Source organism: Giraffa tippelskirchi, chromosome 4 (assembly GCF_054371585.1).
Source record: "Giraffa tippelskirchi isolate mGirTip1 chromosome 4, T2T-mGirTip1v1.2.pri, whole genome shotgun sequence".
In the NCBI taxonomy this organism is placed as follows: Eukaryota; Metazoa; Chordata; class Mammalia; order Artiodactyla; family Giraffidae; genus Giraffa; species Giraffa tippelskirchi.
The window spans coordinates 66,332,093-66,358,373 of NC_137278.1; the positions used below are offsets into that span (position 1 = coordinate 66,332,093).

The following is a 26,281-nucleotide window of genomic DNA, read 5'->3' on the forward strand; positions in this document are numbered from 1 at the left end:
ATTCATAAAAATAGATTGTTAGGGACTTCCCGTGGTCTAGTGGCTAAGACTTTGCGCTCCCAATGCAGGAGGGCCTGGTTTCAATCCCTGTTCAGGGAACTAGGTCATACATGCAGTAACTAAAGATCCCGCATGCTGCAACTAAGATCCATCACAGCCAAATAAACAATAAATATAAAAAAACAGATTGTTGAAAGCTGAAAAAAATTCACAGAAAATATACTCACAGTATTTTTGTTGAAAAACATAATTGGAATATCCTATTTGATATGTAAATATTTATGTGATGTGATGAGAGGGAATTTTAAGCACATTTATCATATAACTGACTTTGAAAGAATCAGGGACATAAATTATAGGAGTAAGATGCTTAAATTGATAGTCACGACTACTCCAGTTATAATTTAAAAAAGATTTGTTTTTATGGAAAAGAGAAATTAATAGAATAAAATTTTGACTAATGTTTTAAAATCAGTCTTGAAGGAATAAATCACGTTAATACTTTTAAATATTCAAGGTTGACATCACAGCAAACTTTATTTCCCTAAATGATAACTTTTTATGTATGGAGATGGTATCTAGACTGTGCTTACATACAGTTCTTGGTAGATTGAAGAGTAAATGTGTTATTTATTTGGGAGTGGGGAAAGGAAATGTAATAGTGGCCTGGAGTAGGAGTAGAAAGACCTACTTTAAATATCCTCTCCATTATAGAGATTTTTATTAAAATTTTCTTTTCTCAATGTAAAGTTTATACTTTTCTTGAATTCCTAAAATTTAACACCTAAGATTTGTTCTCTGAAGACTGAGTCTGAATTACGTGTGTGATGAGGGCAGAATGAGAGAGACTGCTTGGGAAGTGGGGTCCCAGGGCTATAAGCAGACTTGCACTTTTGCTAACAAAAATAAGTTTTGCTCTAGATAGCTTACTACCTTTATGATAGATTCTTGGTCGCTTGTGGGCTCCAAACCTTAGCTGCCAATTTAGTATTGTTATCTTCTCCATTTTAGTTATGATTCTCCCCATCCCAGTGGAAATGAATGTCCCTCTGGCTCTTTGGATCATGGCCTCACTATAAATGTTGATGGTATACCACATGTTTACTTTCTAGTTAACTTCTATTAATAACTGAAAGTCTACAAAGATACAAATGTGGATCATCCCAAAGTAATCCCTCTACCTTGATATGTAACATGTATTAAATGGTAGAAGAATCACTTTGGGAGTTACAAATTTCTTTGGACTTAGGTTTATTTGTAAAACGAAAGGCTGGATCTCTGAATACATCTATGTGATTTTGAGCTATGGCATGTGAATCTTAGACAGGCTAATTATATTTGTGGAATCTGTATACATCTATCAAAATTAGTATCTCTATCTAACAAGCCACATACTATTTCATTACACACACACAAAAGATGTAGGTTAGTAAAGATGTGGATTTTAAAATATATTGTAGACTCTTGCGCTTTAGCAGAGACATGGACTTCTGCTCCTTACTGGATGTGTACTTGTGTACAAGTTGCTATGGAAACAAGCTAAGAGGATGCTCCTGTATGTAAAGTGCCTAGTACATCCTTATGAAATACTCATTAATGAATGTTAGTGCTTTTCTTGTTGTATAGGACAAGTGATATGCCTTCTAGAAAACTAATACTTAAAATGTTGGAAAATATTTTAAATTTTATGTAACTGAGTAAATTACCAAGTTAGGTGTTTATAACAAATTAAAAAAAACAAGAAAAGGACAGCTTTATTTTAGATGAACAACTTCTGTACTAATTATTAGTTTCACATTAAATCTAATGTGATACAGAAATTCTTTTCATGTTGAAAGATTTTAGAGAGACTGTATGTCCTGTTGAGAAGGAAATCACTTCTAATAAGAACTGATCTCATGAGTCTGAATCAAGGTTACTTTTACATGCGTTAATAATGTATACATGGTTCCTAGGTGGGTAGCATCATCACACTATTTAGTGGATACCTTTGTTAAGTGACAAGATGTAAGAAGGAAAAAAAACTGTAGCAAATGATCAGGTAATGCCACTTCTTACTTACAATTCTAAACGCCATTTCAAACAGCAAACCTTCATTACGTGTTTCTGTTAATTTGTAATATCAAAAAGCCCATCTTTTTTTTTTAAGTTTCAGTGTAAGATTAATACAAATTGAATGATACATTGTTTAGACGTAATTTGTGTAATTTGTGCTTTTCTAGCTGTAAGTGTTTTTTCCATGTAGTAAAATACATTTATTCAAAAAAGGGGAGATATAGAAAATTACAATTCCTAGGAAATTTTTATATTAAAATGCTAATTTTTTGGCTTAAATTGGAGTCTAAACAAAGAAGTTCACGATCAAGGCCAAAATCTTGTCTATATTACCATACATATCTAATTATATGTTATTTTAAGTTATTTATTTTAAACCATGATTATACAGTTAACATATGGGAATATATTAAAGGCATAGCCTTATTTATATTTACTGGACTTTTGGTTTAATTCTCTACAACTTTAAAATAGTATTGCAATATGAAACAACAGAATTGTATTTAGATAAAAACAAGATCTGAACTGAGTCCTCCATTGTATTTTCTAAAGAACTTCTCATGAGCAAGTATTCAATATCATATAGCTGGAGAATCATTCATTACATTATTGAAATGAATTTTTTCTTTAACTATATCCCAATATTTTGAGTATGTATGAGTTTCAGGCCAACTGCAGTTAAACTGTGAATTTAGATATTATCTTGACTACAACATTAAACACAACTAAGACTTTCAAGTAAACACGTTTACAAATCATATTGCCATTGTGCAGTGAAGCCATTCTCTGAAGATTAAAAGTTCTGCTTGTTTGGAAAAATCACTTAGGTCTTTTTAAGCAATTGAAGTTCTGCTTTCCTTCTAAACGTTCCTTTACTAATTTTTCCAAAGAGAAAAGATGCTCATCTGCATCTTCTGGGACAAGGCTTCTCATAGAATTTGCAAGTTCAAAAAGATATTCTGTATTTTTTCCACTTGGACCGGCTGCATTAAATATTTGTTCAGCAATGTCTTCCAGAGGTGCAGGACCAAGATAATTAGGATTATCACATGTTCCAATATATAGCAACACACTGAATGGTTCTGTCGTGGAATCTTTTGGATAAAAAATGACTGTTGTGGTCCTGTAGCCTCCTTTCTCTCTGAAATCAAGGTATGCTTTTACTTCTTCTTCCTTTCCTTCTGGCAGTCTGTAAGCAACACCCCATACACAGCCCTGTTGAAAAATGGAAAGAATGTATTATTTAGTATTTACAAGACTAAAATAGGTGAAGATAGATTATGAGCTAAGAAAATATCTTGTATATTCTTAGAAATCAGTGCAGTTTTGCTTCCCTTAATGTGCAACGAAGAGGTATATACTAAATAATAAAGGAAATAAGCATTTTAAATCCTTCAATCTGAATAATTAATTTCCTTATATACCAGGATATTTATCTTTGTTTAAATTTTTTAAATTATGTCTTTTAACTAATGGGACTGAAATGAAAAATAGCAGATCTTCATTTAGTCATTAAAAATATAGTTCTAAATCTTCAATCCATAAGCATTTCACTGATAGTATGCTGAGACCCACTGGAGTGGGTTGCCATTTCCTTCTCCAGTGAATCTTCCCGACCCAGGGACCAAACCAACATATCCTGCATTGATTCTTTACTGCTGAGCCACTAGGGAAGCCCTTATAATATATTAGCTGTTCCCTTATTTGCAGAAAGAGTTTTGTATTTTAAAAGCTCTGTAATAAAGTAATCAACTATTAAGGCAATAGGTTCATTTATTTGTTCATTTCTTCACTGCATAAACTTTCAAATATCCTTAGTAAATTACTCCATCCAGAATAGTAAATGGCAAACTCTTTGTCTAGGGAGCCTATGAATAGTGTCAGTAAAAGCAATGTACTTTAGCTGCAAAGATTTTTTGTAGTATTAATAAAATATCTGTGATACAAGCAAGATTTATAGTTTATAACACAGATTTTCTAGTTTCTTGACAACTTTTAATTATTAAACTTCAGGTTGTTAAGTATCTTGAATAAATTAACATTCTATAGAAACAAAGTGCCTTTTATTACCTCTAATTAGGAGTTTTAGTTACCAGTTTGGAGCCATTTTTTATAGATGTTTTTCCTAATGTAAGTTCACCATTATTCATCTGCTATTGCTGGCCGCTTGATTTTTATTATTTTTGCTGCTCTGATTTTTATATATCAAAGTCCTTTCTAAAGTTAAATATTTAATTTCACAATGTAAAATTTGGATTTCAATAAAATGATTGAAAATATTTAAGAAACAGAGAACTATCAGATAAATAAGTTTTCTAGTACTCCAAACTTTTTAAAAAAACCTGTTGTGCTATCAGTAAGATTAGGCAGTAAAGAAAGTGATAATTCATGACTGAGATTTCTGCTGAAATATTAGACTCCTAGCAAATGTGAGGAAAGCTTTAAGGCTTTCATTTAATTCTTTGTGGTCATCTGGCTGTCTGAGGGTTAGCTCCATTAATGTTAAAGGAGACCACAAAATTCTCAGTCAACAAACTCATCAAGAAGGGAAAAATGAGACTACACGCCATTGGCTTTTCATTGTCTACTTTGAATTCTGCATCCCAACTATTCCCAGCACATAAGAAGACATACAACTAATACAGAGAGGAATTTCTCGGCTCAGTGTAGTTCAAATTATCTGTGATGACTGCTAATAAGATTTTACTGATTATTAAAACTGAGGAATATGTTAACATTTTATGATTAAAGACTATACAAAAAAGAATTATTATACCATACCACAGGGTCTTCAACAAGAGTCACAACTCTTCCAGGCTGTTTTAAGAAAAGTAAAAAAAAAAAAAAAAAAAAATTTTTTTCCTGAATTAAAGTTCATTAACTGAGCATTAGCAACTTACTGTTGACATGGAATATTTTAACTTCATTTGTTTATACTGAGCACTTTTTAAAAAGTACTTATTTTTTATGATAAATTTTAAAGTGAATTAAAAGAATCTATCTTATCCAAACTATCTTGGCCTTTTTAAAAGATTCTCTTAAATTTGTGTATAATAGGTATATTGTATTCACTTAGAATAAATATATTAAAAAACATACCTGTGACTGAAATCAAAAGCAAAAGGAAGAAGCAACTATAAATAAATACTCTGATCACTTTTTTCTCTTCAGGGAATAAATATATATAGTGTTACACTGAGGAACAAAACATGACATTCCAGGGTGCTTTCCTATAGAGAAGTGGTTCTCAAGTGTAAATAAACATTAAAAATTACTTGGAGGTAGTTTCTGATTCTGTAAGTCTGGAACAGTCTGAGAATTTGCTTTTTTTTTTTAATACAAGTCCTCCCTCGTGTCAAAGGTTGTGTATTTATTGACATTAGTGAGAAAGTTGAGTTGTAAGCCACAACTTTACCTTCTTGTATGCCTGCTGTGTGACACATAGTGAACCTATATCATTCAGATATTTGTGCCATCCTTGTTTCTATTTCCTTCTAGTCTTTGTCCATTTGTATAGATAATTCATAATCATGGAACACATGGAATTTTGGATTATGTTTTTTTATTTAATTTTCCTGTTAGTCTTCTGATACTTTTTAATAGATGGCATGATATTCTACCATCAGTGAACTATAATTTAAACATCCTTGTACTGTTGGACATTTATATTTGGCTTTTTTTCTATTTAAGATAATGCTATAGTGAGGATACATATATTGATTTGTGGGTCATGTAGGAATTGCCGTATTACCTTCGATTTCACTTTGAAACTATTTATTGAATACCTATTCTTTGTTGTAGAGATGATAAAACTGATTCTGGTTTTTAAAAGCTTATATTGTAAGTCTGGAATATGAACATATTAACATATGAAATAGGTAGAGAATACTTAAGGGCTGTGATGTATGCTGTTATCAAGTGAAGTAATAATTCTGAGTCTTGGGTGGTCAGAAAGAAAGACACAATTCTGAGTAAGAGTCTAGAAGCAGAATTACACCAGGCCAAAGTGTCTGACTTTAGCAGAGGCTTCTCCATGTATGGAAGATGATTCAGAAAGGTAACTGGAGAAATAGGATAGAGTCAGATTTGAAAAGCTGAAGATTGGAGTTGAAATTGGGGGACAATGGAACAAAACAAGCCACTGAAATTTGGGAGAAACAGGAAATGAGGTACTACTGTAGCACTCGAGTTAGTAGGTGACTGGCATGATAAAAGCAGGTGCTTTGGGAAGATCGGTGTGGTAAAGTGTATCTGCTGTTCAGTCGCTCATTTGTGTCTGACTCCTTGCGATCCCATGGACTGCAGCATGCCAGGCTTCCCTGTCCTTCACCATCTCCCGGAGCTTGCTCAGACTCATGACCACTGAGTCAGTGATCCCATCCAACCATCTCATCCTCTGTTGTTCCCTTCTCCTCCAGCCTTCAGTCTTTCCCAGCATCAGGGTTCATCAACACAAGGATGTTCATGGTGGTAAAGTATATAGTATGCACGTTTAAGTGGGAAGGAGGTAGACTGTGAGCAAGAAATGTTAGTGGTCTGCAGGACAAGCTCTGCTCTCCACCTTTCCTTGCTTCCCCTTTCACCAGCCTAGTCACTAATTCTTGGTAGCTTTATCTTATCATTATTTTCTAAATTTGGTTTCTCTTCATCCTATAGTTGCCTCCTTAGGGCTTTTGCTCTCTGCTTACAGTTCTACTTGGCCCTAGGTTGACTTTTTGTTGCAAAAATTGGGTTTTGAATTTTCCTGTGCTTTATATTTTTCAGGGTTGTAATATTCTACAGGATAAAATAAAAATTCCTTTGCATGAGTTAACTACAAACCTCACTTCTTACCACTTTCCCTCTCAAGCTGTAATGAATTATTTATAATTTTTCAGTTCAATCGCTCAGTTGTGTCCGATTCTTTGCAACCCATGGACTGCAGCATGCCAGGCTTCCCTGTCCATCACCAACTCTCAGAGCTTGCTCAAACTCACGTCCATCCAGTTGGTGATGCCATCCAACCATCTCATCCTCTGTTGTCCCCTTCTCCTCCCACCTTTAATCTTTCCCAGCATCAGGGTCTTTCAAATGAGTCAGTTCTTCGCATCAGGTGGCCAAAGTTTTGGAGTTTCAGCTTCAACATCAGTTCTTCCAATGAATATTCAGGACTGATCTCCTTTAGGATGGACTGGTTGGATCTCCTTGCAGTCCAAGGGACTCTCAAGAGTCTTCTCCAACACCACAGTTCAAAAGCATCAATTCTTTGGCACTCAGCTTTCTTTATAGTCCAACTTCACATCCATACATGACTACTGGAAAAACCATATTTGACTAGACGGACTTTTGTTGGCAATATAACGTCTCTGCTTTTTAATATGCTGTCTAGGTTGGTCATAGCTTTTCTTCCAAGAAGCAAGCATCTTTTAATTTCATGGCTGCAGTCACCACCTGCAGTGATTTTGGAGCCCAAGAAAATAAAGTCTGTCACTGTTTCCGTTGTTTTCCCATCTATTTGCCATGAAGTGATGGGATCTTTACAAACATTCATATCTTTGAATATAACAGTGCTCAGAATGAAATGGGCTTCCCTGGTGGCTCAGACGTTCAAGAGTCTGCCTGCAATACGGAGACCTGGGTTCAATCCCTGGGTTGGGAAGATGCCCTGAAGGAGGGCGTGGCAACCCACCCCAATATTCTTGCCTGGAGAATCCCCATGGACAGAGGAGCCTGGCGGGCTATAGTCCATGGGGTCGCAGAGTCAGACATGACTGATTGACTAGGCACAGCACAGCCTTGCACAGCAGAGCGGAAAACCCTTCCTTCTTTAGAATCCCTTGGATATCCTGCCACTCTTGTCATAAAGGCGTGGCTGTCTTTCAAGCAACTCTGCAGCAGCTCCTTCTAAACTCATTGCACCTTTTCCCTTATAGCACATATTAGGTACTCTTGTTTGCATAGGTGTTTCCCACTTACATGTGAGTGCTCAGTAGTAATTGTTGAAAGGGGGAGAGGTAGTAAAGTTCTCGATGTAGGTGGTGACAATTGAAACAGAAAACAAAAAGCATATGTAGGGAATCATTAAGGGAAAATAGATGGGTCCCTGTGACTGCTTATGGATGAAGTACACATGGACTGTTGGCACTACTGATATATTTACCCAGAAATATTTTATAAAACTTAAGCTGTTTGTCCCTGTTATTATTGGGGAAACAATGTAAATTTGTAAGTATACTTAAATTTTGGGGGGAGGGCATTGAAACTGAAGAAGGGGTCTTGAAAGGTAAATAGGGTTGGAGGATGTGAAATATGAGCCATGATGGTTCCTTTCATTGGGTAATGAGTAATGTTTCTGATCACCATCTAGAAATCTTATAGATTTAGTAAATATTCATGAGCATCTCTTGTATTAAAATGTTTTCTGTTTTTGAAATTGAAATATATTCTTTCTGATGTGAAAATTTTTTCACATTTAAATAAATCCTTAATTTGATAAGAAATTGCTAGTTTTGTTAGAAATAAATGAGATGCTTAATTAAATTTAGGAAGATATTAAAGTTTAATGAAGCTAAAAAGAGCATAATTCAGGAAAGGAAGTAGGTTTGGCATTTTTCCTACAAATGTCACATTACAGGATGTAGAAATGAGCCCAACATTTGTTTAATAACATCACATTTCATATGTAATGATGACTAGCTCACTAGGAGCATATGTTGCTGTAAAAAACATAGTGCTATGTAGAATCTACGTTCTTCTAATTTGCTAGGTATTTCTGTAGCCTTTTGTATTTGTTTGTCAGACAGTTAATATTTGTATAAGGCTTGTGATCCATTATAGTAGAAAATGTGAAGTAAAATAATGTTCTTTACAGTTTTTTTTTTAGCAGAACAGTATACTTAGAAAATGTTTAATGCTTTAGGTTTTCCTTCAGTATGCTAGGATTGATTCTTTAAATAAAAATAGGTATCAAACTGTTAGCCATTGCAGCACCCCCACTCCCAACTTTCCTACCTTATGTTTTAGTATATTTAAGTAAAAAAGAGATATTGACTTTTATAGCTACGTTTTCTTTAATATTTTATTAAAGACTCATGAATTGTTGTATTGACTTGGCAATTTCTTATCATCAGTTTGTTTTGACAGTGTACATAACTCAGTGTGCTGTGTAACAAACATTTTGGTTGAGAGTAGAGTACTGAAATATGCTATTATAACGATGTTCTTATGTATTTAATACTTGGTTTTTAAAACTGAAGCCTAGGTTAAGGCGTTCCTTTGCAGAATGGCAATTTTAAGTGCTCATATCTGACAACTCAAAAGTTAACTTAGTTCTTTAAAGTCTTAAATGTTATTTTACAATATTCTTGAGTTTGGCCATGAAATTTCTTTTGGCCTGTACTTGTGCACTTGGGGTAAATCACTCCCCTGTTTTCAAGTGATTGTCTACCCTAAAGCTAGATTCTTAATTTACCAACTCTAGTTGAGATAGAATGGCTTTTTTTGTGTGTGTGATTTTAATCCTATGTCTCACTTATGAGCAGGTGCAAACTACAGCCTTTTTCTCTTCCCTTTTCCATGATGCAAGACTACCAGTATTTCTTTGGAATTAACCTCAATCTCTTTCTACATCTGATTTCTAGCATTTTAGATTTCCTGCTTTTAAGCCAATATTAATTTTTTTTAAAAAAGGAAGTGGTAAGCTCATATAATTATCAGTATTTTAGACGACATATAAGCAATTAAACATTTTGTACTCTTCTAAATGTTAGCTATAATAAGTGTTCAACTTATCCAAATTATTGGTTACTCAAAATTTAGTTTTCCTTATGGATTACTTGTCTTGGAGTCAAAACAAGGCTGATTTGCATAAGCAGTGAGCTGTTATTCTCTGTATTTACAGTGTATTAAGATAAATGTCCCTGCATAACTGACTGAAAAATGGATCAGAGAACTTAATTTCACATTTATAATTTAGAGGAGAACCATTGAAGAAAAATAACATTAATGTTAGATACAGTATTGGTACTGTGCTACTTAGGTAACAAAGCCGGTCTCAACTTATGAAGTTACCTGACAACCAAGGTGATCAACATAAGCTCCTTTATAACCAGAGGTAATTTTGGAAACTAGTTTTTCTGTGACCATAGGTGTCATAAAATAAAACCTTTGGAAAGATACAAAGAAATCCCAGAAATAACATGCACGTTTAAACTCAGACCAATGAAAATCTGGCAGAATGCAAAAATGCCAACAAACTTAATTGCTAAAAAGCTGAATTTACTAGCTGATTTTAGTATTTCAACTCCGTGGTGACAGGAAGGATTATCTTCCCACCTTTTTTGGGGGGGGTAGTTGCCAAGAAATGGGATCCCCTCTCAGCACTCCAGCCTTGTGGGAGCTTGTGCCCACGTTTCTTGCCTCCTCAAGAAGTAACTACCACCAGCATCTCCAGCGGCTTCAAAAGGATTGCCCTTGGTTTAGGATCCCAGAGTCCGGGGCAAGTGGCCGAGGAAGGTACACAGAGGTAGCAGCAGTATCCCTAACCTACTGCCTTCGGCGGTGGGGTGTGGTCCCGCAGAGCTGGACACGGAGTTGCGGAATAGTACTCCGGGGACAGTAAGTGTGGGGGACCGGTTGCGCCTCACCTTGCCAGGAACCCCGCGGTGGTCGGTGCTGCCCTGCCAGAAGCGCCTGCTATATCCTGAGATGTATCCAACCAGCTTGTCCTGATACGGGAAGTCCACCTTCCAGATGAGAGACCCGTAACCAAAAACCCACATCCTTCCCTTGCTTTTCCTCCGTGGTGGCTGGCGGTGGTGGTGGCGGCGGCGGCAGCGGCCGTCCCCTCTTGCGTGGTCTTGGAGCTGCTGCCGGCAAGGGACTACGACTTTCCGGACGCAAGAAACCGGCTGCGCAGGCGTAAATCCCGCACTCCCTTCTTGGGGGCGCAAAGCACACTGGGACTTGCAGTTCGAGGAACGGTTTCCTACTCTGTTTCAGTCAACGTTACTATTTTGTTTGCTTGCTTAGGGTATTTGGAAGCATTGATCTCCTCTCTGCTAAGCAATGGATTTTTCAGCAGCCTCTGTTTATCACCCTACCCTTCCTGAGGTACGTGTGGTCAGAAGACTACAGTACCCACAATCCTTTTAGTGTGGCTTTAAGGTTGAGTCTGTTTACTTTTTTCTGATGGGAGGAGAAGAGAGGGCGGGAATCTTGGGTGGCGTGGTCTAGATACACGGAGGTGTATTGTTTATGGGCACCGTAGGTTGCACGTACAAAGACATTTCTTATGCTTTGAAAACTGGATTTCTGCCCATGTAACAATAGCTAGGGGAATGCAAGCCGTGATTGTAACCTGTATTTGACTTTATTTACATTAAAATTTTACCTTTCAAAAACATAGTTTACTACAGAAGATTTGTGCCTATGGAAGAGCTACCATTATTTCAACAAAAACTGCTTATATATTTAAATTTGCTGTGTGAAACGATCTTAGTCATCTTTAGTATACTCAGAAACTCATGCAGAAAAGCGTAGGTAAATGTTTTTAGCTTGCGCATAGGCTTTGGAATCCATATGTGGGACCTCCTGAAATTGTATACAAGATTTGGGATCCGTGTACATTTTTCTGTTGAAGAATTTAATAGATTTTATCCAGCAGGTCAAGTATCCTAAAAAATGTTTTGATCTGCAGGTTAGAGCTGCTGCTCGGAAATACTGTTCAGGAAGCTCACTTGGGCCATCAAGGCCATGTTTCTGTATGTGAGAACAGAAGCCTAAACAAATGCTTGTTCTTTCTTGAAGATTTATGTTTTATAGTCTTCAGCTGTATAAAAGATTGCTAGAACATCCGGGTTCAAAGCGTATTATTTATACTCTTAAAAGAGTCAGCAGAAAAATGTCACAAAGAAAAACTTAGCTTAAGAGTAACCAGGTCTTTTAACTTGCTTCAGGATGTGGTTTCACATTGCCTGGAATGGTTAGTTCCCCCTCCCAACTTTTCTGAAAAATTTCAAACAGAGAAAAGTTAGAAATAAAGAGTATGGTGACCATTTATATGTCCTCCACATGGATCCAATAATTAACATTTTGCCACAGTTGGTTTACCTTTTATTTCTCTTTATGTACTTTTAAGTCTGAAATGTTTGAAGCTGCTTGTGCTGTGACTTAACTGCTAAATGATTCTAAGAATAAGGACATTCTCCTAATAACCAGAGTGCCAATATCACATCTAAGAAAATAAACAATAGTTACATCATCAAATATTTATTCTATGTTCAGATTTCCTTAATTGCCTCAAAATTGATTTTTATAGTTAATATTTTACCAGTTCAGTTCCAGCTGAGGTATATCTATCATACATATTTGTTACTACATTATATGTATTTTGTTTGTATTTTAGGCTAGAACATAGGTTTTATTAAAGGAGGTCTTTATTTATTTATTTGCCTTGCTGGGTCTTGGTTGCACACATGGGATCTTCAATTTTGTTGAGACGTGCAAAATATTAGTCACAGCATGCAGGGTCTAGTTTCCTGAGTAGGGATTGAACTCTGGCACCCAACATTGGGAACTTGGGATTTTAGCTACTGAACCAGCAGGGAAGTCCCTAAGAAGGATCTTATAAATAGTTTATTCATGTTAACTTGTTGTATTAAGGGTTGAAGAGAATGATCCTGCTATTATAGTACCTTTCTTTTGGATTCTCTTTCTCTTAAGTGCAAAGATATCCAGTTCTGTTAATTTTTTCAGATTATTGCATATTAATCTGAATCTATTAACAGTGTTTGTAACTGTGAGAAAAGCCAGAAGAGATTCTTACCTGTTTTTACTTGAGTGCTGTTTTTAATGTCTTTGGAATAGTATTCTTGTATGTGTGTGTGTTTGTGGTTTTCCTATATAGAAAAAAAAGTTTTCTTCTCTTAGATGAATATGTTTATAATTGTCCTAAAATGTGTAATTTGTTCTTTTTGGTGAAACTTGGATTTAATGACCCTTGCTACAAGTAGTGTGGTTCAGAAATGTACAGTTTAGCATTCAAGATTCTCCATAATTTGGCTACCTCTGTAACCTCAGTTTTCTACTGTTTACCTAATCCTCCTTCCAAAGTGAATTGATTGCTTCCATTACTCACTGGACCTTACTCACCCTTGCTTGTTCATTTCCATAATTTTGGTTATGTTTTTTTCATTCTGTCTAGAAATGCTCTTTTGCATGTTATCTCAGTGTCACAGCCTCCCTTATCTTTTAGGCACAGCTTGAAGTAGTTTTCCCCTGCTTTGACTACTCATGACTCTTTATCTATACTTCTCTTTCTGCTTTCTATTTTGAATCACATATATTTATTGTTTTTATGAGATGGTACATAACTTGAGATAGAATCTGTGTCTTTGTGATCTTATATTCTCCTTATTGCTGATCATTTAATTGGTGTTCAGTAAATAATTATTAACTGAATAATTAAATGTTCTGTAGTAGTAAATATCTTCACTTTCTTAGTAATGGACCACTTGATTCAATCAGATTAATTCATAGCTAACATTAGCTCTCTATAGAATCAGTTCCCGCAGATACAGTTTTGCGTGCTTAGTCGCGTCTGACTTTTTGCGACCCCATTGACTGTAGCCTGCCAGGCGTCTCTGTCCATGGAATTTTCCAGGCAAAAATACTGGAGTGAGTTGCCGTTTCCTGCTTAAAAGGATCTTCCCAACCCAGGGATCGAACTGAGTCTCCTGCATGTGAATCCTGCATTTACAGGCGGTTTCTTTACATCTGTGCCATGCCATCTTGGAAGCCTCAAATTTGACCATATGTTTAAATTTTTCTAGCACTACAGGAAATATTGTGTGTGCTTACTTTTAACCTCTTCCCTCAAACCCACCTTTCTGATTAAATTATTTAGAATATGGCTCTAGAAACCTTTTTACCCATATTGGACTAGACATGTTGTTAGCATTTCCTGAACTACCTCCTAAGATCTTTAGAAAAACTGAAGGAAGGGTGAAATAAGTGTTACTGAGAAGGGCTCCCCCTTGGGAGATAACCATTGCCCTGAAATCCTGGGTCTTAGCCCTATCTGCTTCATAGTTTGACTAACAAGAAATTGTCTTTGTAAGAGTCATATTCTGAGCTATACAGGACACTGACTCCAGGGGAACTTGAGATGAACTTTGAAGGGAGATTGTGAGGAAGAGGGCAGCAATTCTGTGAAAAACTTTCTGGGCTAGTGTAGGAAAGCTGGACCCATCTCTTTATGATGCTCTTTGTTCATTTTACATGTCATGCTTGCACAGGGGCCATGCTAATCTTCTCTGTATTGTTCCAACTTTAGTATATGTGCTGCCGAAGTAAGCACGCTCTTTGTTTTAGCATATTCAGTCAGTGGGGCTGTTTCATCAAGGAAAGAGAACCTGAAAGTTTCGCTCCTTCTGGAAAGGACTTGCAGGTGCAGAAAAACTAGAATTACTGCTTATTTTTGTTCTTTAAAAAAAGTCTTCCACTCCTTTCTGGCTTTTTTGGGTTTAGCTTTTTCCTGTAAAGGGCTATGAAATTAATTCTTGAGGCTGAATGTTGCTGATAGTTAAATGGCCATCTCTACACAATAGAGTATACATTTGGGGTTAGCTGATGGCCTTCCGCTCTCTCATCAACAGCGTTCCAGTGAGTGTATTTTGTTGAGTCTGAATGGAAGAAGAAGCCTGCAGGAAGAAGTTCCTCAGACAAGGAATGATAGAACACTTTAAACTCCCTTGATACCTTTAATATGAGCATTTTAAGGAATCCTACCCCAAACAGAGAGACTTCCTGGTTTAGTCTAGCAGAGGTGATGACATGACAGGTTGCTATCTCTACCCCAGGCTCTTCCTCAGCATTTATGTAATAGATGGCACAGATCAGCTGTGGATCTTTTAATATCTAGGAGTACAGTATTTATTGATGATAGTGTTTTCTTTCTACCTTGTTTTGTAGATTGGTCAAAAGAATGGATTTTACAGAGGCATACTCTGATACATGCTCCACGGTTGGACTTGCTGCCAGAGAAGGCAATGTTAAAGTATTAAGAAAACTGCTCAAAAAGGGACGTAGCATTGATGTTGCTGATAACAGGGGATGGATGCCAATTCATGAAGCAGCTTATCACAACTCTGTAGAATGTTTGCGGATGTTAATTCATGCAGGTAAAGTAAATTCACAATATGTAAGGCTGGACTTTCAAACTGGATTAATAAAAAAAAAGTGGTAATATATGACTTATTAACAGTAATATTTGTTTACCTTTTGTAATCATACAGTGACTGCCTCTATATTATTAAGAATGGTTAGATTGCCCACCTTGAATTATGTAAGTATGGTGTCCAGCTAGATGTCTATAAATGTTGTCCTTTATATGGAAGAGCTTGTGCCTGGCCAATTTTTATTGCTAAGCTAGGTGATGTGGCAGAAGTAGTCTGCTGTTTTAATTTAAGCATTTGGTAGTTACTGATTATGTTTATTTTTTATTCTTTCTCCAAAGAAAAAGAGCAATGTTGCTGAAATTGAGGGTGTGAGTATATTAGTCTTTTTTAGAAATACTTTATGGTTTCCTTAATTTTGGGACTCTCTGCAATTAGTTTGCTTTTATATTTAATGAAGAAGAGAGCAGGATGGACAAGATCTCTGCCTTTATGGTGTTTTAAATCCTGTAAGGGTAGAAACAGACAATAAATACCCAAACAGTTAAAGAAGATAATTTCAAAAGGTGAAAGTGTTGTGGAAAAAATAAAAGAGAGTAATGGGACAGAGAATAATTACGTACATATTTTTCCAACTCTGTATTTGGTTGACTTCATGCTCATAGGTTGAGATCATGCTCGTAGGTTGAGGTCAGCCATGTGGAAGTGTTTTTACCCAGCCAGTCCTGTGAACCAATTCCATAAACTTTTTTTCCCTCTCCCTCAGAGCCAGTTACATATTTGCCAGCACACTGCTGAGTGAAGAGCTCAGTAAATGAGACTAAGCAGAGAGTTTGACTTCAGGAAATAGGGCATGGAAAGAGAACTAATGGTGATTGAGCCCTGCTTTGTGGCAATCATTGTACTAGATGCTTGATTTACATTATTTATCTAATAAATACAAACCTGCTATTGAGCCATTGTTATCCCCATTTTATTGTTGAAAAGATCAAGCAAGGCTTAGAGAAATAGACTTGTCAAAATTTATATAATGAACTATGAAATTTGACTTGAATCCTTTTCTCTGACACGTTTTCCCACTATAGCATGCTTCCAGCGTTTAATCAAAATAAACATTTTTAACATTCAGTTAGCTTAAACTGAGATTGAATATAACACTCCGTGTTATGACACTTGGTGCACTGTTTACATTTCATTAATCATGGAAACTCAGATTTTTCTTTTCTTTATATTTACCGTCACCAGGCATAGCTACTCAGAAGGTAGTCTTTTGGGGCTATACCTCATCAAAATTACTGAATTCCTCATGGATTAGAAAGAAAATAATCCTTACAGTGTTTTTGGCTTGGCTTTTTGTTTGTTTTGTTTTAAGGATGAGTGATAGCAAGGCTAAAGTCTCTAAAAATCATGATGCAGGCAGTTTGTCATGGCTGCTTTTTAAATCACGTGTTCTAGAATCTATTATAGTTGACTATTTACAGATATTAAAAAAATAAAATTTATGACTCAAATTTTAAAATGCATGTGTTCAGAATTTGTTTGAAGTTAATTCTGTAGCTTGAATTCCCAAACCATCTCTGGTGACAAAGGCATGAATTTGAATATTTGTTTCTGGTCAAAAAACTCATTCTAGATACACTGTTATCTCTTTCTACATCAGTGTTTTTTTTTTTTTTTTTTTTTCTTTTTGGCCACTCCGTATGTGGGATCTTAGTTCCCTGATCAGGGATTGAACCCACACCCCCTGCATTGGGAACTAGGAGTCTTAACTATTGGAGCACAGGGAAGTCCCCCCACATCAGTTTTATGTTATAATTTTTTTTCCTTTTAGCTGCTGAATAAAATTAGATATGCTTTTGACTTAATGTGTTTGAACTGGCTATGTAAATCATCTGTGTTTTCTTTTAGAAATTAAAAATAACATCTTCATTGTTAATGACTGTTATTTTTAGACTTGATGTTTTTAGAGGAAAAGATGGCCACACATAGTTAACATGGTTGATATAAATGGCCAAATAAAGATTTCTTGCTATTTTATTAGAGTTCACTATTATGAAATAAATTTTGGATAAATCTAATTTATTTTCAGTGTGTACACAAAGATTAGGGTGGGGTATGGAGGGAAGAATTTTAGCAGTACGTGAACTGTGAACTTCCAAATGTTCAGACTGGGTTTAGAAAAGGCAGAGGAACCAGAGATCAAATTGCCAACATCTGTTGGATCATTGAAAAGCCAGAGAGTTCCAGAAAAACATCTACTTCTGCTTTATTGACTATGCCAAAGCCTTTGACTGTGTGGACCACAACAAACTGTGGAAAATTCTTAAAGAAAAGGGAATACTAGACCACCTGACCTGCCTGCTGAGAAATCTGTATGTAGGTCAAGAAGCAACAGTTAGAACTTGACATGGAACAACAAACTGGGTCCAGATCGGGAAAGCAGTACATCAAGGCTGTATATTGTTACCCTGCTTATTTAACTTAGATGCAGAGTATATCATGAGAAATGTTGGATTGGATGAAGCACAAGCTGAAATCAAGTTTGCCAGGAGAAATATCAATAACCTCAGATACGCAGATGACACCACCCTTATGGCAGAAAGTGAAGAAGAACTAAAGAGCCTCTTGATGAAAGTGAAAGAGGAGAGTGCAAAACTTGGCTTAAAACTCACCATTCAGAAAATGAAGATCTTGGCATCTGGTCCCATCACTCCATGGCAAATAGATGGGGAAACAGTGACAGACTTTATTTTTTTCGGGGGCCACAATCACTGCAGATGGTGACTGCAGCCATGAAATTAAAAGACACTTACTCCTTGGAAGAAAAGTTATGGCCAACCTAGACAGCATATTAAAAAGAAGAGATATTACTTTGCCAACAAGGGTCCATCTAGTCAAAGCTATGGTTTTTCCAGTAGTCACGTATGGATGTGAGAATTGGACCATAAAGAAAGCTGAGCGCTGAATAATTGATGCTTTTGAACTGTGGTGTTGGAGAAGACTCTTGCGAGTGCCTTGGACTGCAAGGAGATCCAACCAGTCCATCCGAAAGGAAACCAGTCCTGAATATTATTGGAAGGACTGATGCTGAAACTGAAACGCAGATATTTTAGCCACCTGATGCGAAGAACTGACTCCTTTGAAAAGACCGTGATGCTGGGAAATACTGAAGGTGGGAGGAGAAGGGGACAACAGAGGATGAGATGGTTGGATGGTATCACTGACTCAATAGATGTGAGTTTGAGTAAACTCCGGGAGTTGGTGATGGGCAGGGAGGCCTGGCGTGCTGTGGTTCATGGGGTCACAAAGAGTCGGACATGACTGAGCAACTGAACTGAACTTCTTTGAGTTTGGTTGTTCTGTGTGGTTGAAACTAATGTCCAAAATTCATTAGATTTGCTTATCTGATTCACTAACTAGAAAAATCAAACTAAAAAGAAGCAAAAGGTCTATATAGCTTATTAGTCACTTTCAGAAATGTTTTCTGAATTCCCTTAGCTCATCCCTTAAAGTCCGTACTTTATTCAGATCCTCTACCTTTTAAAGAAAGATTATAATTAGAACTTTTCTGAGTGATTCAAATTAAAAAACAAAAGACCAGTGGGGAATAGTAACTGACTACATTGTAAAAGTCTAGCTAGCATACAGTTTCATATAAGGAGGTATTTTTAGTGATGGTGACCTATGAACATTTCTAGTCTTGAAGAGTGAAATGAGGTTTCTTCTGCTGTGATGACAGCAGCATCTTTATATCTGTACCGGTTAACCTGGTATTTGTAGGTTAATCTTAGAAGTTTCCAAAGCAGGTTTGACATTTCTGTTGTCCTTTATACTTGCTATACCCTTGTTTTATATGATTCATAATTCTCTTGTCCTTTGTGGCTCAGCTTTTACATATGTGTCTTTTATTATATAATTTCTACCTCCTTGAACTTCATCTAATATTAGTGAACTGTCAGAGATTCCTAAAGCATTCTTTTTATTAGTGCACTAAATTATGAAGGTGCTCAGGCCTAAACAGAATAACGGAAGAGTCTTAAATGGTGAGAAAGGCTTTGCCTTACCATCATTTTGGATCCAGAATCTCGCCTAGAAATGAGTCATACATGGCCTTCTCATTCAAGTTGGAGAAGAACACTCAAGTGTAGTATGGATTACTTAGAAATTTAATATGCATATATATGTCTGTATTCAGTTCAGTTCAGTTCAGTTCAGTCACTCAGTCGTGTCCGACTCTCTGCAACCCCATGAACTGCAGCACGCCAGGCCTCCCTGTCCATCACCAACTCCCGGAGTCTACCCAAACCCATGTTCATCGAGTCGGTGATGCCATCCAACCATCTCATCCTCTGTCGTCCCCTTCTCCTCCCGCCCCCAATCCTACCCAGCATTAGGGTCTTTTCCAATGAGTCAACCCTTCGCATGAGGTGGCCAAAGTATTGGAGTTTCAGCTTCAACATCAGACCTTCCAATGAACACCCAGGATTGATCTCTTTTAGGATGGATTGATTGGATCTCCTTGCAGTCCAAGGGACTCTCAAGAGTCTTCTCCAACACCACAGTTCAAAAGCATCAATTCTTCGGCGCTCAGCTTTCTTCACCGTCCAACTCTCACATCCATACATGACCACTGGAAAAACCATAGCCTTGACTAGACGGACCTTTGTTGGCAAAGTAATGTCTCTGCTTTTAAATATGCTATCTAGGTTGGCCATAACCTTCCTGCTAAGGAGTAAGCGTCTTTTAATTTCATGGCTGCAGTCACCATCAGCAGTGATTCTGGAGCCCCAAAAAATAAAGTCTGACACTGTTTCCACTGTTTCCCCATCTATTTCCCATGGAGTGATGGGACCAGATGCCATGATCTTAGTTTTCTGAACGTTGAGCTTTAAGCCAACTTTTTCACTCTCCTCCTTCACCTTCATCAAGAGGCTCTTTAGTTCTTCTTCACTCTCTGCCATAAGGGTGGTGTCATCCGCATATCTGAGGTTATTGATATTTCTCCCAGCAATCTTGATTCCAGCTTGTGTTTCTTCCAGCCCAGCGTTTCTCATGATGTACTCTGCATATAAGTTAAATAAGCAGGGTGACAATATACAGCCTTGACGGACTCCTTTTCCTATTTGGAACCAGTCTGTTGTTCCATGTCCAGTTCTAACTATTGCTTCCTGACCTGCATACAGGTTTCTCAAGAGACAGGTCAGATGGTCTGGTATTCCCATCTCTTTCAGAATTTTCCACAGTTTATTGTGATCCACACAGTCAAAGGCTTTGGCATAGTTAATAAAGCAGAAATAGATGTTTTTCTGGAACTCTCTTGCTTTTTCGATGATCCAGCAGATATTGGCAATTTGATCTCTGGTTCCTCTGCCATATATATAAGTATATTTCACTTTAGCTTTCTTTGACTTCCCTGGTGGCTCAGATGGTAAAGCATCTGCCTACAATGTGGGAGACCCGGGTTCAAACCCTGGGTTGGAAAGATCCCGTGGATAAGGAAATGGCAGCCTACTCCAGTATTCTTGCCTGGAAAATCCCATGGACGGGGGAACCTGTTAGACTACAGTCCATGGGGTCGCAAAGAGTCGGACATGACTGAGCAACTTCACTTTCACTTTCTGTATAAAGTATTAGCACAAATCACAAATTTGCTTTTCTTCTTTCTTGTATTGGAAGTTTAGTGTAATTGGTATTGACAGTTAATCATGCCATTCTATATTAAACCATTTGTTGACTAAAGGTTTGCTTAAACTTTTGTAATTAGTTATAACGTTATGAACAAGTGCTTTTATGTGGTCAATATATGATCTAACTCATAGTGCTTTTTATTAGTTCATATTAAGAAAATATTACACTGTTATACTGGGTATGATAACAGATATTAGAAATCCTTAGATAAATAAGGCCGTTTAGCTTAGTGAATAAGAATGTGTATTCAGGGTTATTGCAGTCACTGTCAAGACTGTCATGACAGAGGAAGAGAGCTGGCTCAACTTTGAACATAACAACAGTGAGAATTTACAGTTAAGGAACAGAGTGAGGAGATTCATGAATGGAAAATTAAGAGAGAGTATCAGGGTAGGGGGATTCTTGCTAAACTGACTCAGCAGGATTTTTTCTGGAGCTGGGTTAGGGAGACCGAAGATAGGACTGGGGAGCATGGGGCCAGGGGCAAAGTCAAGGCCTATTCAAGAAGAAGGCTCAGAAGAGACTGGCTAAAGTTTTGTCAAGGAGAGGGTCATTGTCACTTCCCAGCCTCCTGACCGGCCTCCCTTCAGATCCTCCTGCTCTCTGTTCTCCTTCCTCATAAAGAGTATTCTTCACTGCCTCTCCTCCCCCAGCACCTACTCATCACTGAGATGTCAGCTCATGGGTCCCCTGCCCTTGGAAGTCTTCCTTGATCTCACAGATCTCAAGCTAGGTCTTCCTAACTAAAGATCACGCAGAAACTGTTAGACTGTCTCCTGCATTAACCGAGTTTAGGATGGGGACTCTTGATTACAATTTCAGCCTGTTGTCGCAAAGGCATCACCACCACTGGAGTTCTTTGAGCAGAGCATGAATACAGATGACTGGGAAACTGCTTTGGTGTTTGTTTAAAAGTGTTAAGTTAATGAAAATTGCTTATTACACTATTTTGCAATTTAAAGATAAGAGTGAAAAATTATAAGATTCAAAACCAAGTTAATATGTTACTTTGAACTGTTAAGTTCTTTATCAAGCTCTACAGCTATGTCAATATCTGCATTAATTTAAAAAGTACTCATGGGTGGATTCTCTCATGTTTTGTAGATTGTTTTTGTTAATAACAAGTAATACAATTAAGTTTAAGGGGGAAAAAAAGAGTTGCGTTCAGATGGACCACATTATTCTATTATTCTAAGTTTAACACATGGTTTAATTTTTAAAGTCTAGGCTCCCCTCAATATTTTCCTTGTTTTATTTTTCTAAATTCTTTGTTATTCTTACCTACTCTCCCCAGCCCCTATCAATGTGAGTCACTTTACTAGTATAAAACCAGTCAGTCAAGTAAGCTCTGTTGACATTTTGCTTAGAATTATAGTAAATTTATTATTATTTTGGGAAAAATCAGCATCTCTATAATGTTGAAATTTTCTTTTGGGGAGCTATTTATGTATCTGTGTCGAACCAATATCTCTATATAAATGTTCTATAGAAAATTTCAACATATGTAGAAATAGATTATAGTTGTTTTTTTTTAAATTTGTGTGTTTGTCTGTACCAGGTTTTAGTTGTGGCATGCAAGTTCTTAGTTAGGGCATGTGGGACCTCCCTGACTAGGGATTGAACCCAGGCCCCCTGCATTGGGAATGCGGAACCTTAGCAACTGGCTCACCAGGAAGTCCCTTAACATGATAGTTTTGTGGATAGCTGAATAAATGTCCGTTTCTGACTAATCTGGAAAACACTTTCTTTGCGATAGGAACTTTTAAAGTATAACTCCTCTATCTTGCCATTTAGTTGTGTATCTTATAAAGTTGGAGGCTGTTTTCTTTATTTATGTTATAGCTTAGACCCCCAGTTTCTTGAGTGAGTTAAGATTACAAGAATTACTTAAAACCGATGATTGTTTTAGTCAGGAGCATTAGTTTTAATTCTGATATTTCAAGAAAGATTTTACTTAAAGCTTTTAAAATTTGTTTACTTTTTGTTTTTATCAGTACTCTCAGAAATGCCTTCCGCAGTCATCTTACAGCCCATCCCTCTATTGTGGGTTTAGAATCTTATTTTGGAAGCAAAGTAAGGAAGTCACTTAATATTACCTTTTGTTGTGGAGTTTCAGAATATTTAATGTGGACATTATTTCCATAACTTGGATGTTACCAAAACTTAAGAGATTTTCCTAACAAACCCCAGAAAACTTAAAGTCAGTTAATTCATAAGTTCCTTATAAATTGTTTGTTACAGTTCAATTTCTTTGGAGTGCATTTTATTATTTTAGAAATGCAATCTTCATTAATTATTAGAATGTAGTTTTAGCTTAGAAAAGGTGTATTTTAAACTTGCCTTCATCTTATTAGTTGAGGGCAAAGAAATAATGCTACAGATGAGACCATTTTCCTCATGGATATTAGGAAATTAAAAAAATCAAGTTTATTAATACTTCAGTAAATCTCGAATCTTGCTCTTGTGTTTCCTTTTAATTCCTGCCACTCTCTTTCCCCTAATTAGCAAAAAATAGAGGAGAAAATGAGTATGTGTGCAGAATCTGTGTTAAGACTACTGGAGAGCTATTTACACTGTGACCCTTACAGAACTTTTTCTTGGTTTTCTAGAGTTTTAAACTATAAGACCTCCCATTTATACTTATCTTTTAATATTTTATTAAATTCTTCTTAGAATCTTTACTTTTTAGTCCCAAGAAATAGAAGTGATATCTTCTAATTGATAGTTTATTCTTTCATAGATTCATCTGAAAACTACATCAAGACAAAGACTTTTGAGGGCTTCTGTGCATTACATCTTGCTGCAAGTCAGGGACATTGGAAGATCATACAGATCCTTTTAGAAGCTGGGGCAGATCCGAATGCAACTACTTTAGAGGAAACCACACCACTGTTTTTAGGTGAAATATGTTGTTTATGATACAGATAAGAATTTTTGTTTTTTTAATTTTATATTTTGCTTAAGAAACTAAGCCAAATTTTCCGTCAAGCTGTTGTACTTAATGGCAAATATTATACTGCTGTTTCTTTGATTTTGAAACCAAAAAGGTGTTTTTAAAGGTTCTTCTACATTTTCTACCCTTGCATGATAGCATATGGGAATAATCTTTTTTGAGGGGAAAGATATCTTCAAATGTCTGTTTAAAGTTGTAAAGCCTTTTCTAAGTTGTAGTCAACATCATTGTTCTCAGTGTTGTTCTGAAGACCAGGTTGAGTTTAAAATGTAGCAGTAGTTACAGGGTTACCTGTGAATGTTTTATATTTGCTTCTGTGTTTTCTTAGCATTAAAAAATTAAATTTTATGAAAGAAATTACAGGCTAAATCTTTAATGCCAGTTAATTTGTTGCCTATATGGATCACTATTCAGACATTTCTTTATGGCCTATTTTTTAATTCATTAAGAACAGAGGCCAAATTCTAAAGGGCATACTTCCAGTACCTGTCTTTTATTCTTCCCTCCTTATCTTTCATCATATTTGTCTTCAGGCACACTGTGGTCCATAAAGTTTAGCAGAACATGAGAAAATTAAGAGAATAAAATATTTATATAGAATCAAAGTATTTGGACTATAGTTTGGTCCTGCCACATGTTATTTGAAAGTTCACTTATTTACTGTATGATTCAGTTTCCTCACTTACGAAATGAGAGTAATAGTACCTACCTAGTCTTTATTGGGCTGCAAATAAAATGTCTATGAAAATAATTTTTTCCTTGTGAATTTAAACATACATATTCTTAAAATTTGTGTACAGTAGAATTCATTCTTTTTAGTGAACAGTTGTATGAGTTTTGATGTATGTATAAAAATGTGTAATGACAGTGACAATGAAGACACAGAAGAGTTCATCACTTTCCAGAATTTCATCATTCTTCCTGTTTTTATCAGTGTTCCCTCCTAACTTCACCCCTACAACCACTGATCTATTTTCTATTTTCATCCCTGTATTTTGCTCTTTTTTTTTGGCCATGCTGTATGGCTTGGGGGAATCTAAGTTCCCCGACCAAGGATTGAACCTGGGCCATGGCAGTGGAAGCCCACAGTCCTAACCACAAGACTACCAGGGAACTCCCCTGTAGTTTGCTTTTTAACAGAATGTCAGACGGTAAAGAATCTGCCCGCAATGCGAGAGACCTGGGTTCAATCCCATGGTTGGGAAGATCTCCTGGAGGAGGGCAAGGCAACCCACTCTAGTATTCTTGCCTGGAGAATCCCCATGGACAGAGGAGCCTGGTGGGCTACAGTCCATGGGGTCACAAAGAGTGGGACATGACTGAGTGACTAAGCACATAAATATATATGAAATAATACAACATGGGACTTTTGAGACTGAGTTCTTTCACTTAGCATACCACTTTTGAGAGTCATACATATTGTTGCATGTATCAATAATTCTTTTATTGCTAAGTAGTATTCCATTGTATGAGTGCACCACAGTATATCTATTTACTAATTGATGGACATTTGAATTGTGATTTTCAGTGTTCGGTGATTATGAATAAATTGCTACAAACTTTTGCATGTAGGTTTTGTTTTAAATATAAGGTTTCCTTTCTCTTAATATTTAGGATTGTTAGGTCATGTGGTAAGTGTATATTTAACTTTGGAAAAGTTTGGAAATTTCTTACAAAGTGACTCTACCATTTTGCATTCTCTCCAAAGCTGAAATTGACAGCTTTTTCTTTTGCTTTTTTTTACATTTTAGTCATTTTAATAGGAATTAGTGGTATCTTGTTGTGATTTTAATTTGTATTTTTCCTGATTGCTAATGACGTTGAACATCTTTTCTTGTGACTATTTGCCATTTTTCCTTTTTTCTATTCTGTTATTAGACAAAAGTGTGTTTTGTTTTGAAATAATTTCAGATTTATGGAAATAACATTACAAAGATTCTCATATACCTTTCACCCAAAGTTTGTTCTTTTGCCTTTGTCCACTGTATCATTTTTTCTCACTGTATACCCATATGTTGTTTATTGGAAGCATTTTTAGATTAAATTATACACATAAAGCTTCTTTACCTACTTTCATGTGAACTTTCTAGAGGCAATGAAATTCTTTTATGTATCTGCCATAAAATAATCAAGATCAGGAAGTTAACATTGATGCAGTACTTTATTTAATCTACAGATAGTATGTAATTTGCAGATTTCTCTGTTTTGCCAGTTCTACTACTCTCCTTTTTAGCAAATAAATTTTTTTTATTGGTTTGGATCAGTCCAGGATTATTTTTTATATTTACATGTTGTGTCTCTTTAGCCTCCTGTAACAGTTTTTCAGTCCTTATCTTTTGTGATTTTAACATTTTTGAAGAGTTCAGGTGATTTGTTTTGTAAAATGTCTTTCAGTTTGGGTTTCTCTCATGTTTTTTCTTGATAAAGTGCA

The 26,281-nt window shown here is 36.3% G+C and overlaps 2 protein-coding genes and 1 non-coding gene across 6 annotated transcripts in view; 1 reads left to right on the plus strand and 2 right to left on the minus strand.

Annotated features, from left to right (window-relative positions):
- ASB3 (ankyrin repeat and SOCS box containing 3) overlaps positions 1 to 26,281 on the plus strand; it is a 101,969-nt gene that overhangs the window by 17,231 nt on the left and 58,457 nt on the right. For 2 of the 3 annotated variants that reach the window (XM_081589631.1, XM_081589634.1), the window contains exons 2-3: positions 15,007 to 15,215; positions 23,638 to 23,796. In XM_081589631.1, the coding sequence (XP_081445757.1) occupies positions 15,020 to 15,215; positions 23,638 to 23,796 (355 nt within the window). In that variant the 5' untranslated portion in view covers positions 15,007 to 15,019. Of the gene's footprint in view, positions 1 to 11,000; positions 11,146 to 15,006; positions 15,216 to 23,637; positions 23,797 to 26,281 lie in introns of those variants that run through there. The other variant, XM_081589632.1, reaches the window with a different exon arrangement.
- Positions 1,729 to 10,933, minus strand: CHAC2 (ChaC glutathione specific gamma-glutamylcyclotransferase 2). Of its 2 annotated transcripts, XM_081589643.1 has the most exons (3): positions 10,680 to 10,933; positions 4,837 to 4,872; positions 1,729 to 3,270 (listed from the first exon to the last, which is right to left on the minus strand). In XM_081589643.1, exons 1-3 carry the CDS (start codon positions 10,812 to 10,814, stop codon positions 2,875 to 2,877), a joined length of 567 nt encoding a protein of 188 aa, XP_081445769.1. In that variant the 5' UTR covers positions 10,815 to 10,933; the 3' UTR covers positions 1,729 to 2,874. The 2 variants fall into 2 exon arrangements, with proteins under 2 accessions (XP_081445769.1, XP_081445770.1); XM_081589644.1 differs by lacking the exon at positions 4,837 to 4,872.
- LOC145504029 (U6 spliceosomal RNA) lies at positions 14,285 to 14,392 on the minus strand. Its single transcript, XR_014052021.1, has one exon. It is a non-coding gene; the product is annotated as a U6 spliceosomal RNA (small nuclear RNA).

Coding starts and splice junctions, on each gene's coding strand:
- CHAC2 (XM_081589643.1), bottom strand. CDS start 10,814: ATGTGGGTTTTTGGTTACGGGTCTCTCATCTGGAAGGTGGACTTCCCG. Junction 4,873..10,679: donor ACCGCGGGGTTCCTGGCAAG/GTGAGGCGCAAC, acceptor TTCTTAAAACAG/CCTGGAAGAGTTGTGACTCT. Junction 3,271..4,836: donor CTCTTGTTGAAGACCCTGTG/GTATGGTATAAT, acceptor ATTTTTCAACAG/GGCTGTGTATGGGGTGTTGC.